The following is a 19,740-nucleotide window of genomic DNA, read 5'->3' on the forward strand; positions in this document are numbered from 1 at the left end:
CTGGAATGGCTGACCTTGACAGAACACACATTTGACTGATGTATGCACAGCCTTCATGAGTTCTTACACATCGAGGCTTCTCTCCTGGAAGTGCTTTTTTCCTCCTCCTCCTCCTCCTTCCCCTCCCTCTCCTCCTTCTCACCCACTTCTCTCCCTCCTCTTCCTCCTCCCTCCTCCTCCTCCCTCCTCCTCCTCTTCCTCCTTTCTCTCCTCCTCCTCCCTCCTTCTCTTTGCCTTGTTGAGATGGAGGTCTCACTATGTGGTCCTGGATGGCCTGGAACTCACGACTGATGGAGATTAGTCTAGCTTTGAATTCGTAGAGATCCTCCTGCCTCTGTCTTCTGAGTGCTGGAATTAAAGAAGCATGCTACCAAGCCCAGTCTTGTCTTCTAGTTCTACCTTTATCTCCTTTTCCTCCTCCTCCTCCTCCTCCTGCTCCTCCTCCTCCTCCTCCTTCTCCTCCTCCTCCTCCTCCTCCTCCTCCTCCTCCTCCTCTGCTCTCTCAGTTCCATCTTGCTGTGTATTCCAGCTTGGCCTTGATTCCAAGAGCCTTTATCCTCAGCATCCAAAGCTGTGATTACCTGTGATTCACTACCCCCACCAGTGCCCAGTTCTTCTTGCTTTCTTGAGGGTAGTCTGCTGCCTCTGTTCTCTCACACACTGATGTTTTCCTTTGAAGCCAGGAACCCAGAACAGAGTGTCCAGGACCAGCCTGAAGGTAGGTTTAGTTTGCCCTGACAGTGTTTTAAAGCTGTGTGAGGAGTTGGGGTGTAGCTCAGCAGAGGGCTTGCTTTGTGTGCACAGGCTGAGTTCTTTCCATACTGAGGAGATAAAACCTTGAGCCTTTAAACTTGGGGGAGACTTTGTATGATAGCCCAGAGTTCTGGTTTCACTTTGCATTATCCACTCCCATGGACCTGTAGGTAGGAAAGCTCTATGATAGCTTTTTCCTTTGAATTACTGTTTTGTTTTGTGTTTTACCTTTTTAATACACAGACACACACACACACACACACACACACACACACACACACACACGCACGCACGCACTTAGTATATGTAGGTTTTTGGTTACAATAATTTTTCCAATGAACACTTGATTAATTGTATTTATTCTATTTAGTTAAAACATTATTGCTCCAAAAACATTCAAGTAGACCTGTAGGGTCCTTCTGTCGGCTTACAGACAATTCTGCCAGGCTCCAGCCAACTGCTACCTGTAGGTCTGAGCCAACATGGAGTATAAGAACTGCTCAGCTACACCAGCGCGTGTGTGTATGTGTGCGTGTGTGTGTGTGTGTGTGTGTGTGTGTGTGCGCGTGCTCTCTCTCTCTCTCACTCTCTCTCTCCATCTCCTATTCTCCTTCATTCTCTCTCTCCTCCACTTGTTGCCAGCTGGCCTCTTCTTCTCTTCCTCCCTCCTCTCTCTTTCTGTCTTTCTGTTGTCCTTTATTCACTGCCTCTGTCCCTTTTCCTGGTCCCCTTCCCTTCCCCCAGTAAACTTCCTTTTGTACTAAGCCTGTGGTGGCTCCTCCTGGGAACCCCTTGGCTGACATGCTGAGGGGTTCCCCTCCTTCTAAATGCGCATTGCTTTGTAAAGCCTCGCCTTCAGCAGCAGATCTGGCTCCAGGTATTCAGACCTTGTTCTTTACAGGAAACAGCAGGGCCTGTAGGCCTGTAGGCCACTCCCTCTGAAGCCCCTGCTAAGATTGGTTGTTAAGCCAAGGGCTGGATGATCAGAATCTTTTGGATTTATAAGGCTCAAGACAATGGCAGAGTAAATGCTACTTTTAACAGTTTGCTATTCCACATGCCAAGGATAAAAACAGGGAAAGTTTGCTTCAGAAGCATGCCTGGGTGAGTTGCGTGACAGTAGGTCCTAATGGGCAGGTATCAGGGATACTCAGTACTCCACAGATCTTTTTATAAAGAGAGCAAATCAAGTTTTTGATCTTGCTTTGTTTTATGGGCTTTATGTTTGCATTATGGCTTTGTAAGTAGTGCCATTAACTGAGAGGGGTCAGTAGGCAGGAGTGGAAAAGGCTGGAGAGATTTTTCAGTCAGTTTCTCTACCTTTGTGTTTTGTTATTCCAAAGGAGGGGCCTAGAAACCTCTTCATTAGTACTATCAAGGATCATGACCATCTGAGTATTAATTAGGAAAGATAAACTATATCTTATAGGACTAAATAATACCCTGCTGTTTGGACATCCTTTCACGATACCAAGAAAAATAGAAAGAACTGAGTTTTGATTTAGAAGACTCAACTCCTTGACTTCACATATCGCCTTTTTTCTGGTACCAGCTTGCATAAATTCTTATGCAACAGGCCTTGACTTCTATGACAATAAATAGCTATGATGAAAATATCCCCCCACCCTACCTGTGTCATTGATTTTTGAGGGTTCTATGATACTACAGATATACACATATATACATAAGGAAATGTGAGATAATATATCTCTGATGTAAGCTGCTGTTTTATCAATGAAACAGAATTGTATCACAGCTACCTTGGGGGGCTTCAGGTCTGCTGTTGTTTGTCTTTTGAATCCATGTGGGGATTATAGGGTTTTTTTTGATGATCCTTTTTTGTGGATATGGATAATAATTGAAGTTACTACAACACATTGGGTCCTAGAAACTTCTAAACTTGTAGAGTTTTAGGAAAGGTTTCCAAATGTCCATTAGTGTAACCTAGTAAAATCTTGTGCTACAGTAATAGTATGGGGCATTTAACTGCTTAGGTTCATGGCACTGGCAAAAGCAGAGAATGTTTCTGTTTCCACTCAGGGTTCTCCAGCAGTATTAATGCCTCTGGAGTTTTGTAGTTGTGACCTTTTTTTAATGAGAAGGAATTTATAATCAATGTTTTCAGGTCTACTGTATCTGTTGAGGGATTACACACTGGAGACCACTCTAAAGGTCAGTAAAGAAGGCACAACAGAGGCTTATGTGTGTTTCAGATCTCAGTGTCAGCAACCTTTCCTGACAGGTAAGCCCTGTAATGAGAAGCTTGGATAGAAGTTTATACTTGTTCTAAGGAAGAGCGCTGACACGTAGGCCATTTAAACCTCAACCAGAAGAACTGATACACTTAACGTATGACAGGAGCAAAATCTGGTTTCCTTGAAGTCACTTGGTAATCAGTCTGTGAATGGGCTTGTGACATGTGGCAAAGCTAAGTCCTTCCCACTGTATGGCTGGTGGGAGCAAGAAGAAGTAGCGGCCTTGCTTGGGGACATTCATATGCATTATTGTCGGAGTTTTGGGGCAGGAAAAGCAGATTTGATTTCTTGTCCCAGTCACCAACTTGCTGGACCTAGGCAGGTTGTTCTAAATGTCTCTGAGCCTCTTGGCAATCAGACCTTATAATGTGTTTTATGCTGCATTAAGCTCCTCCTCTCCCCTCCCCTCCCCTCCCCTATTCTCCCCTCCCCTCCCCTCTCTTCCCCTCCCCTCCCCTCTTCTCCCTTCCTCTCCCCTCTCTTCCCCTCCCCTCTTCTCTCCTCCCCTCTTCTCTCCTCCCCTCTTTTCTCCTCTCCTCCCCTCCCCTCTTTTCTCCTCCCCTCTCTTCCCCTCTCTTCCCCTCCCCTCCCCTCCCCTCCCCTCCCCTCCCCTCTCCTCTCCTCTCCACTCCTCTCCTCTTTTCCCTCCTCTCCTCTCCTCTTTTCTCCTCTCATCTCCTCTCTGCTCCTGTTTCTCTTTGTCTTTGTTTCTGTCTTTGTTTTTCTCTGTCCCCTCTCCTTCTCCTTCCCCCTCCCCTCTCTCTCACATACACACACAGGCATACACATGTATTTGTGTGTGTGTGTGTGTGTGTGTGTGTGTGTGTGTGTGTGTGTACCCTCAAGGGTCTAGCTCCAGTCCTAAACTGACTGTTTGAAGTAACCCTTTCTAATAGGATTCTGGGTTCTGCTGTTTGTCAAATAATTTGTTATGAAGTCAAAACTGCAGTTTAAAACAAGGTGGGTAATGGGCCTTACAAAAGAAAATTTCCCATAAGTATAATCCCTTCCTAGTCTATATTTATTATGCTTTTATATAAAAATTTTAAAGTTGATATAGAAATGTCTTAACTACAATTATGAAAATAGATGTTGAAACTTTCATAAATCAAATAGGAGACACACACATACATACCCATACACACACCCCTTTTTTCTTATATAACCTGTATGGTCTATCTACTTTTTGCCAAGGTTCTATGCTATGTATTAGTTTCTATTTTACAAACCAATGACAGTAAAGAGATGTGGATCTCAGAAAGCTTTTTGTCTGACTGTCCCATGTGTAGCTACGGCCAGTGTTTGCCCATGCTATGGCCTGTGTTTTAGAGTGTGTTGAATCTTTGGAGTTTATTCTCATTCTAGGAAAGAATTGCAGAGATGTCATTCTAGGCAGAAACAAAACTTGTAGGCCTCAGAAATCTTCTTAAGTGGGATTTGTTCTGGTGCTGGGGGCTGAAGTGAGGACCTCAGCATGTGGTAGGCAAACCTTCTTCCATTGAGTTACATCCCCAAATCATCACTAGTGTTTTTACGTTTAGATAACAATAACTTTTCACATTGCTCCATGAATTACTTATTAGTCTTTATAATCCACGGGTTCGGGTAGACAGCTTAGAAGCAGATGTAAGGAGGAATTCAATCTTTCTTCCTCTTTGTTCTCATCCTCCAATCAATGGCTTGGACTTTTTCAAGTCTCCCATCCCAGAGAACATTCCCCTCTTAGCTGTCTCCTCTCTCCCCCCTCCTTATTTCCTTTCTTCATTCCACTATATCTTCTTCCTTACCATCATTCTTCTAACCCATTCTTGTCAATAAAATTTACATCCTTGTTAATTCCATGCAATCAAAATTGATGCATAAGGTAAGGGAGGCTACATTTTGTGTATAGAGGCAACAGTGGCAGAACAAATAGATGCGCATCCCTTGGTGATGATCATGGGGAGATTAGAAGAATTGGATAAAACTTGTTAGCTTTTGCCTTATAAACCCTGTTTTCATGGAAGAGGATGCTATCTTGTGCTCTGTTACTTAAAATAACTGTGTAGATAAGATTTAATGCTTTTACCATCATTCTTCTAATCCATTCTTGTCAGAAAGAGATCTGTGGTGCTGATATTGTCTTTTTATTGTCTCAGAAATGGTAATTTGTCAAGTGGTTTCATATAAAAAGGATGCTAAAACTTAAGAACATACTCGTAAGCCGGAAACATATAATTTGACTAATGGAGATTGCTAGTCATAGATAATAATCAAGATATTAGTAACTCAAGGCCAGTGTAAAGCTGTTTAACATTACTAAGTTAACTAAAGTGAAGAGAAAAGACTGTCCCTTAGAGGTAATTTCATAGAATACCAGTTATATAAAGTTAGAGAGACAGCACGGAGACCCAATAATCTAAGAGGAGTGTCTATTCTTGATTTAAGCCATGGATGGTTGTGGTTCCTATTCTTCATATATGCCAAACCAACTATTGATCAGTATGTAGAGATAATTTTAGAATTTAGAACTTGTTCTGAAAATTTTGTTTAAATTCTTTCTTGCATTGTCTCCTAGGCACATCTTTATAGTAGTTTCTCTCTCTTTGCAGTGAAGTATCTGGTTATCACCCCTGGTGAAGCTTTGGCCGTGGCAGTTTTTAAAAGTTGGTTCAGTGGTTTTGTTGTTGTTGTTGTTGTTGTTTTGGTTTTTTTGTTCTTTTTCTCATTAATCAGCATTCCTACCTTTAACTACAGTAGGGTCTATGGCAACCACCCTCTTTTGTTCTTATATTACTTTTTTCTTATGAACGATTTCAAGTCAGCATCTTGATATATCAGAGTGTCTGAATATCAAACTATTTCCACTCAACTTAACTTTTCAAGAAGTTAAATGTTTTACTTTTAATCCTTTTTTCCTGACTTCTAAGCAGAATTCAGAAATATCACCATGTTTATGTAAGTATATGCAGCCTAAGTGACATATGTAATTACTTGAATTTGTCTCTGTGAAGCTTCATGTAGTTTATTATGAAATGGTTTTGAATAAAAAATAGAAATATTTTAACTATAGCCTTAGAAATTTAATTGTGTTTATGTAACTCTTGTGGATCTTTTTTTAAAATATATTTTTATTTTCTATATTCTTTGTTTACATTCCAAAAGCTTTCCGCTTTCCCAGCCCCCCCCCCCATATGTCCCATATGTCCTCTTTTCTCCATCCATTCTCCTATCTTTCCCTCTCCCCTTTCTCTGTCCTGGTACTCCCCTACAATACTGGATCAAGCCTTTCCAGGATCAGGGCCCTCTTCTTCCTTCTTCCTGGGGAATCATTTGATATGCTAATTGTATCTTCAGTATTCAGAGCTTCAGGGCTAATTAATATCCACTTATCAATGATTGCATTCCATGTATATTCTTTTGTGATTGTGATTCTTTTGTGATCCTCGCTTAGGATGATATTTTCTAGTTCCAACCATTTGCCTAAAAAAAAATCATGAATTCGTTGTTTTTAATTGCTGAATAGTACTCCATTGTGTATATATACTACATTTTCTGTATCCATTCCTTCATTGAGGGATATCTGGGTTCTTTCCAGCTTCTGGCTACTATAAATAAGGCTGCTGTGAACATAGTGGAGGGCTAATATCCAATATATACAAAGAACTCAAGAAGCTAGACCCCAGGGAACCAAATAACCCTATTAAAAAATGGGGTACAAATCTAAACAAAGAATTTTCACCTGAAGAAATTCGGATGGCTGAGAAGCACCTTAAGAAATGCTCAACATCATTAGTCATTAGGGAAATGCAAATCAAAACAACCCTGAGATTTCATCTCACACCAGTCAGAATGGCTAAGGTTAAAAACTCAGGAGATAGCAGGTGTTGGTGAGGATGTGGAAAAAGAGGAACACTCCTTCACTGCTGGTGGGATTGTACGATGGTACAACCACTAAGGAAATCAGTGTGGCAGTTCCTAAGAAGACTGGACATGACACTTCCAGAGGACCCTGCTATACCTCTCCTGGGCGTATACCCAGAGGATTCCCCAACTCTTGTATATCTTTGTACAGTCATTCTAGGTCCAAAGATGTCATGTATCCTCTGATAAATCTTAGTATGTCCATGGATTATTAGTGATGTTTGTTTGACGATTTAAAGACTTATATTGATCAGTATTGGTTACATATCAAGAAGACCCTCATGACACCTTTGAGCCCTTCAGAACAAAACTCTGTTCTCTGACGTGAGAAATAGAGGCATCCTTTGCTTGCAAATACTAATATTTGAAATATTGTTCGTTCTGTGTATTTCATGTTTCATGGATTTCTCACTTCCAGTTATATTGAACAATTGAAGAGATCCTGGGAAAACATTCTGTCTCCAGGACATGCAAATTAATTTTGATACAGCAGAAGGAAGATAATCTCTTTTAATGAGTAATTATATTCTCTACCACATACCTCACCTAGAGCACGTGTGTACATATATCTGTATGCACACACACACACACATAATATAGTATACTAGTTAAGATTTGGAGTCTAGATTTGGACTTGATATTCTGATTTAGTTATAGTGGACAGTCAGGGTAACCTTTGTGTCTTTGAATATCCTTATCTGTAACTTGAGAAGAAAAATAGTACCCACTTCAATTTTTGAAAATTAGGTGTTTATAGGTTAGCTCACAGGTGTTGAATCAGTATGCATTATTTCAACGGAAACATATTTTGTGATGCTTTAGTGATAAAATAGCCACTAGTATATATATACATACTTCAATGAAATAAATGTATAGCTAGCAGCAAACTACAGTGACTTCATTCTGTACTTGTACAAAATTGTTTGCTTCAGTGTGTGGCATGCAAAATCCTGAAAGAGTTAAAATTTTTCCTTGTTTTTCAGGCTTTAATTTAGGCTCATTGTTATACAGAAACTGTTAGCCTGGGTAAAGCTGCACCTTGAGCACTGATGTAAACTGAGTTTTTCAAAGTACATTAAAATTTGCCATAGTCTTCCCTTGACGATTGAGAGATTTGCATCTGGTAGCGATTCACTCAGCCGAACGGAAGATCGCCCTCCTTAGAGTGCTGATAAGCGGACACATGACATTTGCAAAGAACAGTTTGCCTACTCGAGTGCCAGTGCAAACTGGAGAAAATTCTGTGCTTCCGATTTCATCAGAAACGTAGGGAATATTGCAAATGACACTACCAAATCAACTGTAAATAGATGATAATTTGATTGACGTCTGGAAAGCTGTCACTGACTGAGCAGCCCATAACAGGAACATTTACTGAGTGCAAAGGCAGCTTTCAAGTAAATCACTTTTTGTCCAGTGGGGCCCAGCCAGATTATAATTGCATGTCCTTCCCTTCATTGCAAATTCCCTATTACCGTTACCAGCAGTGTCTCATTTAAAGGAAGGTTGTCTTCCAAATATTCACAGTGTCTCATGTTAACTCGTCACCTCCCTCCTTGAAGGCCTGCTATTTTCTGGAAAATCCAGCCATTGCTTCCCTTCATTCTAAAAAACTCATTAACTTTGCCTTTGTGTGTGTGTGTGTGTGTGTGTCTGTGTGTCTGTGTGTCTGTGTAGAGGTACATATTATAAATTGTTTGGCGACATGATGGAAGTTAGGGTCTAAAGACATTTTAGCATGATTTTGTTATAGTCCGTAGAATTGTGTACTCTGTTGTTTTTAAATAAACAGCATTTTGGCAATGGTCATTTTTGAAGTATCAGTACCTCAAAACTGAATGAGCACTTGGCTCCTCCCACTTGGAAATGTACAAGGTGCACGTCTGGGCCTAGTGTTAGTTCTTGGACCCTGGGTCGTTCAGTCCCAGATGCTTGTGAATATTGGGATACAGCGGCAAAGCACATACCATTTACAGGTCCAGTTGCAGAGACAGTGTATGGAGTGAGAGACACTTGAGACATTATTAAGGCAGTGTTGACAAGTTGGTCTAGTTTGTTCTTTAAAAGTCAATGACGTATTAATACCTGGTTAATAAGTTCATCCTTTAGTACAAAGTTATCTAGCCTCATTCTCCAAGTCAGCTGCTTTCCATTGATCAAGAAAAAGAAAGAAACACTGTTCTTATTTGGTCTAGTTCTTTCTTGCTTCTAAATTTGGCTAACATACTCTGGCCTCAGGAGAATATATCAGAGGTACTGATCAGAGTCTTTGTCTGAGAATCTCAAAGTAATGTGTTTTCATAAAAACATTTTTGATTTCCTGCTCGTAGGCATAAGAAGTACCCACCAGAGAAGGATAATGTGAAGCAAGTTGCTCCTACTCTAGGAGTGGCCTCTTTGTTCAAACAGAATAGAACCTGAAGGTTCTGTTGCTAGTCAGGACCAGTGTGCCTTTGTCTTGCACCAAGCTCTCTATGTCACAAACAATCAAGGAACCATCTCTGGCTGTACAGATGTAGTTGCTTATGGTAGCCCCAGTGAAAGGACATGGGAGCCAAGATCTTGCTAATTGTAGTGACCCTGCCTGCATTGTGAGTGTCAGATGATTTGACAGGACTGACATGCAGCTAAATGGAATAGGAAAAGACATGGCAGTGGACTGTTGGTCCATTAGTTTGCCCAGGCATCTTGTTTTACTAAGGAGCTCTCTAATGGTTTCTCGGCAATAATTACTCTCTCACTTCCTCATGGTATTCAACATGACAGGCACTTGCCGAAGTCACAGCTAATATATTTGCACTCTAACAGGCCCCAATGCTGGGTCTCCTTGAGTACTTTGGCTAAGATATGAGTGATGTCTATGCTTTTTTTTTTCCTTGAGAAAAATCTCTAATGCAGAAGACAACCATTTTATTTTGGATATTAAGCAGGTATGTGGTGTGGCATGAGTGCTTGAGAAAAGAAAATGATGCATTAGCTGTGAACTCCCCATTGTATGTCCTGTGTATTAGTAGTTGATGATATTGAAACAGAGGAAAACTTTTATGGGCTGATTTACTTACACAGTGATAATTCAGACTTGATCCAGAAGCACAGATAGGGAGGGGGTTTCCATAGACATGAACTTCCAGGCAACTGTCTTGAAAGTACACAGTATGGGATGATTCTTTCATTTCAGATGATGTGCAATCGGGAAGTAGTTTTCCTACTTCCTACACTTTCCTACAGTTTTTTAAACCAAAGAATGTATCTTAGAGTTATTTAGCTTAAAAAAATGTTCTTCAGGTCACTTCTTTTTGATATGTAGTTGATTTCCCCTATAGCAAGATTTACTTTTTGGAAGTCAATTTGAACTTCTATATTAAGTATTTTAGTTTAGTTAATAATTATTGGATTCTTTTGAGATTCCTAACACAGTTTGTTAGTGTATAGCTTTGGAAAACAGTGTATGTCATAGTCCTCCACAGTGATATGATCATTTTTCTTACAATCTTTGAACGGTGTGGTCATAAAATAATCCTTGTGCTAGAAAATACAAGAGGAAGAAGAAATACATGCGTGGAGGCTATGCTTTGGGTTTCAGTGTCTCTTCTTCATATTCATGTATTTGTAGGGGGGTGGTCCTACTCAGAAGTTTAATCAGATTAAAGATCCCTGTTTATTTTTTAGTTTTTATTTTTTTAAGATCCCTGTTTATAAACTCTTTAGAGGGGTGAAGAAATAAGCAACAACTCGATTTCAGATACTTATTTTTTCAACCTTCAGCTATCTCTTAGAACAGTTTCTTACTTTTTTAAAAAAAGTACTTATGTTTTGTTGTATCAGAAAGAAGCGAAAAAAATCTTAGAAACATATTAAGCATATGATGAAATTGAAAGGGTTCTGAAGAATCCTTTAGATTCTGTTTTCTTTGTGCAGGTACCAGATGTTGATTTTGGCAGCACTTAAGAGTGTCACAGGACGTTTAAAATCACTAGGCTGTGGTGAATAAAATTCCAGGTCTGTTGCACTGAAAATTATTTAAAACTTGTGTTTGTTTACTCAGTGGTAAGTAGTACAAAAAGCATTTTTTTCTCTATGGGTGTGTTTTAAACAGGTACCTTTGACATACATACATGATCAATGAAAATGTTTAAAACACATTTGTGTCCCAGGGGCTCCTATCACTGCAGGCCACTGGTTCCGTTGAAGTCCATTTTCACATGTGCAGAGCTGATCACTCTGCACTTGACCTTCCTTGTAAGTTATTTGTTTCATGTACTAGAGGGCTAAGGCTACATAGCTGTGCAAGAAGGGCGAAAAGGCGTACGTGCTACACTTAGGTAGTATTTCCTTAGTGTTCTCTGACAGTAATTTTGAGAAGAAAACAGGTCTTTTTATGCCCACCCCCACTTTTGGGACTGAGCTAAGTTTCTCATTGATAAAATAATTAAGAGTTTATAGTTTCAATGCTAAAATAGAAAGTAAAAAACTGGTTTTGAGGAACAAAACCAATTCCAACAGGGGGTACCTCTCTGTACTCACTGTAGATTATTATTTATTCTTGTTTAATGGGTGTCACACTTGAGTAGTTAGGTTGCCTCCTTTCTTAGTTTTCCAAAGGAGTTTAATACATAGATCCTCCAGTTTGCCTTGTTTCTTTAGTTAGGAGTTTGAACCAATGCTGTAAGTGCAACGAAATCCATTTCTTCTAGACTGTGTTATCTATCTTACTACTGTCCTTCACGATAGTATTCCAGCTTTCTGTGGGAAGGGAAGTATTTTGAATAGTCTATCAGAGGAAATGGCTAGGAGGAAAAGCAGATCTCAGCAGCTCTCGTTTCTGGGATTACGGCTGACTTCTTCCTTTTTAGCATACCTTTCAGGTTGTGTATAATTATACAGAGTGGAAATAAGAAAAATAGTATGTATAATGAAGTTAATTTTTATACACCAAAGAAGATGTTGCTTGTTCTGTTTGTAGATCCTGGTGCCTTGGTTTCATTCAATGACAAAGAGAGGTGTGGTGTTATTTGTGCTCTCATGTCACTAAACCTCAGCAACATGCCAGGACATTTAGATCGAATTGTTATGTGAACATCACTGAATAGTCTTCACAGTCCTAGATGGTGTGGCCTATTCCTTAAGGTTATGTGATACATTATCTTGCTCCTAAGTCACAAGACTATACAGCATATTTCTGTTCTGCATATTGTAGCCAACCGGAACAGATATTTTTATATTTAAAAACATCTGAACACAGAAAAGATACAAAAAGAGCACAGTAGAAATGCTGAAAATCAAGCATACATAGGGTGCACTTGTATGAGTGGAGTTTACAAACCTAAAGCCGTGGTGAGTTGGTGAGTGAATGGTGTGTGACTTTGAGGACCTGGGGCATTATAACAAACTACTGTAGACTTTGTAAGCCCTCTGCACTTAGTTCGGTTTTTTAATTAGTTGTATTCTTTATTTACATTTCAAATGTTGTCCCCATTCCTGGTTCTGCTTTCCCCCAAAACTCCCTAACCCTTCCCCCCTCCCCCTGCTCACCAACCACACACTCCCTCTTCCCTGTCCTGGCATTCCCCTATACTAGGGCATCTCGCCTTCTCAGGACCAAGGGCTCTTCTCCCTTTGGTGTCCAACAAGCCATCCTCAGCTACATATGCATCTGGAGCCCTGGGTCCCTCCATGTGTAGTCTTTGGTTGGTGGTTTAGTCCCTCGGAGCTCTGGGAGTACTGGGTAGTTCTTTAGTAATTAATCAAGTTACTGAATCTTTGCATTTTATAAAACTTATTTTTAAATGTTTGAATCTTATACTTAGATTAATATATGGATACATTGTACAAGATTATTTGACTGTTGTCAAGACATTTTTCATTTAAAACCTTTTTCTGATTAAAAGCTAATATAAGAGCTGAAGTCTAAACAATGTCAGGATCATATCTTGTCATCCTGGAAAGTCGTCCGTGGGTGTGACAAGATGGAGATGCCCATTTGCTTAGCACCGTCTCTCAAGCCCTTCTGAGGACTGCCTCCTCCTCAGGCACAAATGTGTCTGTAGTAGTTTTTCTGGTTTCTCTTCTTCTTCTTTTTAATCATAGATTTATTTGTAAGCAGATAATTTACCATCAATATTTTGCTCCAACAATAAGGCCTTTGTTTTCTTGTCCTTCAGTTTCTTTTTTTTCTTTTTCAACTATGTGTACATTAGATCATTTTATAAAAATTGCTTCATGTCAGTTTGTGGGACCACCGTGTTCTCATGGTCCATTGTCAAATGAAGCATTGTCTGAACAAGCTAGCTGTCACACACAGCCATTTGATGTTTAGATTGGTAGTGTGTATAGCCACAGATCCTATATCCATAGGGTTTCTGATCACCAAAGACAGAATGTTTTAAACTGATGTATTTTAAGTTACCATTACTGTGATTATTACGACATAGGTCTTTTATATATTATATGCACACATATGTATCTATAAATTTATTATATTTACTTGTATTTATATTGCTAATCAATGTACTTATGTAAAGGAAACAGACTTGCATGGTAGGCAGCATTGAGGGGGAATTTTAGAATGCCTTTGTCACGTCTGTAGTTTAGTGGAGTATGTAAAATAAACAATGCCTACTGTGTGATGAACGCCAAAGAGCTAATCAATTGTGGATATTACTCCTGGTTAGAACTCACGTAAGCTGTCCTGTATTATAGTTACTTGGAAAGATGTATAGAAGCGTAATGTTTTGAGTGGGTAAATTTGTTTTGTAACCTGTGAAATGTGTTCCTGGGGATAGTGCATCTAACCTCTGAACTTTCCACTCATTGTCTATGCAGTGAGGATTCCAATAATGCTTTTCTTTTGGATGATATGAGGATATAGGAATACCTTTTGTAAATTTATATGCAGTTTGCTAATTTACTAAGGTATTCTTGCCAAATGACCTAAATTAGAAGGAGGGTGATTTGGATCAAGTCCCTGAGCTCACTGTCTAGAGTCAGATTACATTTGTCCATTCTACTTGGAAGAGGTGTGTGTGTGGGGGGAGGGGCATCAAAGATGTATGGTTTTAATCTTATTTTTGTTAGAGGCTATGACTAATCTAACCCCCATAGCTTCAATTAAAAAACTTGAAAATAGTTCATTTTCTAGTCTAATTACTTGGCAGAAATTTAGAATAGCAAGAAACTAGTAACAACCAAACCTTTCCTTTGCACTTACAGATCAACAGAAGAGATTCTTGTGTCCTAGAGACCAAAGAAAGAATCAGCAGGAATGCCCAGGGTGAATGATGGATTGCAGAGCCTGGCTGGTAATTACTTTCACTGAGCTAAAACATTAACTTGATACATGGGAGCAAGGCCAGATGAAAATCGGGAGGTGGACCTCTTCCTCCCCATGGAATGCCCATACTTGCCTTGTGGAGGTAGTTGTTTCTTTGGTGGGAGAGTTCAGCTCAGCTTCCTTTCCCGAGGCTCAGCATGGATTTTCATCTACCACCCCGGTAGACAAGGAGTGGTGCCTTTGTTTTGGCCATTGTAATGATAGGTGTTTAAGTCAGCCTGCTTTCTGAGATGGCAAGAACTCACAGTTTCTCAAGACTTTTCAGTAGGATACCCGATATTAACAGAGATTTTCTCCTCTTGGGGTTCAGCTTTTTTGTAATTTTTTTCCATTATGTGGACTCTGGAACCCACATGGTTGATAAGCATGACACTCTCAAGCACACGTACACCACAGAACTTCACACATGACACTACAGAGCACACGTCTTCCCCCATCCTTACACACACACATCGCCATCTTCACTTCCTAGATGGAAACACGCCTGAGCACTTATAAAGGAGAGGCTGAGACAGGTGGGAAATCTGGGGTTTTACATGCACAGGCCAGAGAGAAGACGTTTTCACAGCGCACTGCGGGTCTTGCGCATGCGCACTGCGGGTCTTGCGCATGCGCACTGCGGGTCTTGCGCATGCGCACTGCGGGTCTTGCGCATGCGCACTGCGGGTCTTGCGCATGCGCACTGCGGGTCTTGCGCATGCGCACTGCGGGTCTTGCGCATGCGCACTGCGGGTCTTGCGCATGCGCACTGCGGGTCTTGCGCATGCGCACTGCGGGTCTTGCGCATGCGCACTGCGGGTCTTGCGCATGCGCACTGCGGGTCTTGCGCATGCGCACTGCGGGTCTTGCGCATGCGCACTGCGGGTCTTGCGCATGCGCACTGCGGGTCTTGCGCATGCGCACTGCGGGTCTTGCGCATGCGCACTGCGGGTCTTGCGCATGCGCACTGCGGGTCTTGCGCATGCGCACTGCGGGTCTTGCGCATGCGCACTGCGGGTCTTGCGCATGCGCACTGCGGGTCTTGCGCATGCGCACTGCGGGTCTTGCGCATGCGCACTGCGGGTTTTGCCAGCCCCAGTCCCCGCCCCTCCCGTCACTTCCTCTCCACCCTTTTTAAGCTTGGCGGGGAGAAGGCTGGGTCATGGTGATCCAGGTCTTACTGCTAGTCCAGCACCCAGCTCTCCAGAGCCTGTGCAGCCGATCCCGGTCATACTGCTAGCCGCGCACCCAGCTCTCCAGAGCGTGTGCAGCCGAGCGCTCCGGCCGCGGTTCCCTGGTAGGCGCTGCAGGCTTCCCAGCTCCCCGCTGCCCCCGGCACCAGGCCAGGCCTTGCACCCGGGCTAGAGCTTAGCTGCCTTCACGCCCGCTCCCACTGCTGCTAGCCACGCTCTGCCTTGCTGCCTCCCAGGCGCCCGCGCGAGCCTGCCAGCTGCCGTCGGAGTGGAGACCCCTGAGCGAAGGCTGCCGCTCCGAGCTGGCCGAGACCATCATGTGTGCCAAGGTGCTGGCGCTGCATTCCGAGGTGCCCGGCCTCTACAACTACCTGCCATGGCAGTACCAAGCTGGAGAGGGAGGGCTCTTCTACTCCGCCCAGGTGGAGATGCTGTGTGACCAGGCATGGGGCAGTATGCTCTGTGCCAAGTTCTTTGTTATCCTTGTGCCTGTTGGATGTGTGTGCTGGGTGTGTATGTGGTGCATGCCCTGGAGTATGCGTGGCATCTTTTTCTGTCTATCCACTTTATTTCCCTGAGATAGGGCTTCTCATCGACCTGGAAACTTGCCGTTTTGGCTAGGCTGGTCTGGCAGGTTCTCAAGATCTGCTCGTCTCTGTTGCCCAGTGTTCGTGTTACTGGCATGCCCAGTCACAACAGGCTTTTTATGGGGGTGCTATGTATTTGACCTTGGGTCCTCACACTTGAGCAGGAAGTGCTCTTACCCACTGAGTCACGTTTACAGTTTTCCATTGTGATCCCCATGATAACACCAAGAGACTATATTCTATTACAGTCCTGTTGTAGCAGACAGGAAGACAGTGGTGCTTAAAGAAGAAGCTGGCTTCGCATCACAAGCCCAGTGTAGCAGTGAGGCTTAAATCCAGGTCACATTACAACTTCTGTCTGCTCACCAGGAAGCAACGGACATTATAAGACATGGGAGACAGACCCACAGGAATGCCAACACCTGAGACCTTGTGCCTTGTCTAGACTCCATTCTTTAGAAACGCTTAAGCTAGACTCAAGCAAAGAAGAAAGCAATGAGAAGTGTTAATGGTAGAAGTCCCTTCCTGACAACCATGCCAGACTTCATGGTGACATTAGCAAGACAGTTTCTGTCCTTTGTAAACCAGACTGTATCTGGCCCATCTCCATTCGCCTCACCTATGTCTCTGCTTTGACCCTTTCCCCTTAGGATGGATGAAAATTACAATCTCTTGCCGCACGGAGTCAATTTCCAAGATGCCATCTTTCCAGACACACAGGAGAACAGAAGGATGTTTTCCGGCCTTTTCCAGTTTGCTAACTGTTCCCAAGGGCAGCAGCTGACAACTTCCTCGAGTGACTGGGAGATCCAGGAAGACAACAGGGTAAGAACTGGCTGCACAGTCTGTGACTTGGCAGAACAATAAGTCCTATTGTCTATGACAACTAAGTCATGGTCGAGGGAGTCAAGAATGCTCTTTTAAATGATGTATCCTCCTGTCTCTCTCCCAGCTTGACACAGAGCAAATGCAGTGCAAACATTATTACATGCTCAAGTGTAAAGCGCTTGTTAAGAATAGGAAGAAGTCAGACGAGGCAAGAGTTATATCCTACGCGTTCCAGTTTGAATTTGAGATGTTCACCTTCCTCTCTGTCAGTCTTGGTGCCCAGCTAGGGTGGGGGGCTGTGGACGTTTCAGAAGATCCACCTACCTGGAGCAGATAAATCACTTGGGCTATGCCTTTGGGACTGGATCCTGCTGTGGCTAGTTCCTGGATTCCTTTTTTTTTTTGCTTCCCGTTTGCCATGAGCCATTGCTACTCCTAGGCTTTGGATGCCCAAGGGTTAGTGCTTGGTAAGGTGTCTTTACCATGTAGGAGCGAGATGAGAGGAGGGCACGCATGTCTCAGGTTCCCCTGATTCAAAAGGGAGACCAAAACCAAAGCCATATTGCACTCATTTGATTAAAATATGTAAATCTCTTGGCCTAGTGCTTGAGAGTGTTCAGTGTCTGTAAGTGTCCATTATGACTGTGCTTGTGACTGACCGTCTAAGGCGCTAAGGCTGTGGTTCTCAACCTGTGAGTTTCCAATCCTTTGGGGGGTTCTAATGACCCTTTCACGGGGGTTGCATATCAGATATATATCAGATATTTACATTATGATTCATAACGGTAGCAAAACTGCCATTATGAAGTAGCCACAAAATAATTTTATGGTTGAGGGGTCGCCACAACATGAGGAACTGTATTAAAGGGTCAGGGCATTACGGACCTTGAGAACTGCTCATTTAAGGAATTTTCTTGGAAGAAAAGGAAATGAAATAAAAGGGTTCTCAGAGCTAGCATTCTGTGCTTTAAAAAAAACTTTTTTTTTTTTTTTTTTTTTTTTTTTTTTTTTAGATTTGTTTTGTGTGTGTGAGTATTTTGCCTGGATGTATGTATGGGTACCGTATGTGTGCCCAGTTCCTGGGGAGGGTAGATGAGGGTGTTTGATCCTGTGGAACTGGAACTTTTGGATGGTTGTGAGCCACCATGTAAATCCTGGAAATCAAACCCAGGTCCTCTGGAAGAGCAGAAAGTGCTCTCAGCTGCTGGGTCTCCTCTCTAGGCGGTGTTCCATGATTTTAAGCGTGATGCTCTCTTTAAAGCTTACCGGGTAGCCCAAGAGGCTGGAGTCAGAGTTAAGATTACAGTTGAGTACGGAATAGAAAGAGATCTCCTAATCTGAGCCAAATGCCAGCAAGGGGGAACTGTTAGGGACCGTCGGCCCTGATGAGATACAGTCAAAACAGGCCTGTGGGCTGCTGGCCTGTCACCCCCTGTCTTCTGCGCAAAGTAGATTTGAAGTTAAATGACCCGAATATGAAGAAGGTCTGATGTGGCTATCAAATCCAACAGTGGCCCTAATTTATGGCAAAAAGAATCACCTTGGATGTATCTGCTGGCCCCATTCTTTCTTCCCATGTGCGGAGGGGTTGAGAGCCACGCCGTCTTGTCTGGTGGCTTGGCCTAGGGAAGTGCCTTGTCCCTGTAAGCTTCATCAGGGATCCTTGGCCCCCAGAACCATTCTCTTACTCTCACAGAGAAGCTGTGTCCATCATGGGCAAGGCTGTCCAGACCAAAGAAGTTACTCATTTGCCTTTTCACACACTGGAGGTTCCTGCCCTAGAGCCACCCTATTGACAGCAGTCTAGGCTCTCCTCGCTTTTCTTCCATGCTTTCTGAGAGTTTCCTTGGGTTTGTCAACCTGTGTTTTGTGGCAGCATGGTCCTGGGAACCTGCTTTGTTTTCTCCCCTCCCCCACAGCATGTGTGAGCATAGGTGTGTGCTGGTGCACTTGCCTGTGTGATGGAGATACATGGAGGCTAGAAGACTTCTGGCTTTGGTCTTCAGGCCCGATATTAGTTACCCCACTATACCATTCCTGGGCAACATCCAGAGGATTCCCTAGCATGTAAAAATAAATATTAAAAAAAGAAAAAATTAATTTACCCTTGCAGGTATTAAACCTGATAATATTTCATGTGTAAATCTGCAAACTCATTTACACCAGGAAAAAAGAACTGAGTTCATTTTTGCATTCAGCATCCAGTGGATATAAATTGGCATAAGGCAGATAATGCTAGGCAGACAGCCTTCTGGCTGTCAGAGCCATCCTTGTAGTGGAAGAGACAGTGCCTGCTGGGACGGGACTTGGATCATGTGTCCTGTCACTCAAGTGTCTGTGCCACCATGTGTCATGGAAACCACACAGACATTCTTATAGTGGATAAGAAGTCAGAGTGGATTAAGGCTAACTCAGGAATGAGATTATGCCCATGTCTGTAAGGTCAGGTCACTAATTACTTGACCTCTGCCTAAATACTGGTGTACATAGTTAGGGACTTGGGGACCAGATCAAGGGAAGAAAAGCTGGAGATTTCGTGCTTCTGACTTTCTACCTTGCTAGCTCCTGGTCTTTCTTGTTAATGAAATCTTGACAAATCCTGTGCTCAGTGTTAAGTGTCTTTTGTCTGTTTACTCTGAATCTGGATTAGCTATGTACCCCAGGTTGGCCTAGAACTTCTGGCACCTAGAGCTTGGAATATAGGATTGCACCATCACGCATGCCTGGAATTTTTTGGCTTGCTAGTCTCATGCAAACTTCTCTCTCTCTCTCTCTCTCTCTCTCTCTCTCTCTCTCTCTCTCTCTCTCTCTCTCTCTCTCTGTGTGTGTGAGTGTGTGTGTGTGTGAATACTTGCTAGTATTCATAACTCCCTGGGTTCTATCCCTGGCACCAACTTCCCAACACACACAAA

The 19,740-nt window shown here is 42.6% G+C and overlaps 2 protein-coding genes across 2 annotated transcripts in view; both read left to right on the forward strand.

Annotated features, from left to right (window-relative positions):
* Positions 1 to 19,740, forward strand: part of LOC127673819 (coiled-coil domain-containing protein 3-like) — a 116,874-nt gene that overhangs the window by 34,451 nt on the left and 62,683 nt on the right. The gene's annotated exons all lie outside the window — the stretch shown is intronic.
* The window catches only part of LOC127674227 (ankyrin repeat domain-containing protein 26-like), a 98,595-nt gene that overhangs the window by 29,280 nt on the left and 49,575 nt on the right, over positions 1 to 19,740 (forward strand). The window contains exon 2 of the mRNA XM_052170050.1: positions 16,651 to 16,825. Coding sequence (XP_052026010.1) covers positions 16,652 to 16,825 — 174 coding nt within the window. The 5' untranslated portion in view covers position 16,651. The remainder of the gene's footprint in view (positions 1 to 16,650; positions 16,826 to 19,740) is intronic.

Source organism: Apodemus sylvaticus, chromosome 23 (assembly GCF_947179515.1).
Source record: "Apodemus sylvaticus chromosome 23, mApoSyl1.1, whole genome shotgun sequence".
NCBI classification, from domain to species: Eukaryota; Metazoa; Chordata; class Mammalia; order Rodentia; family Muridae; genus Apodemus; species Apodemus sylvaticus.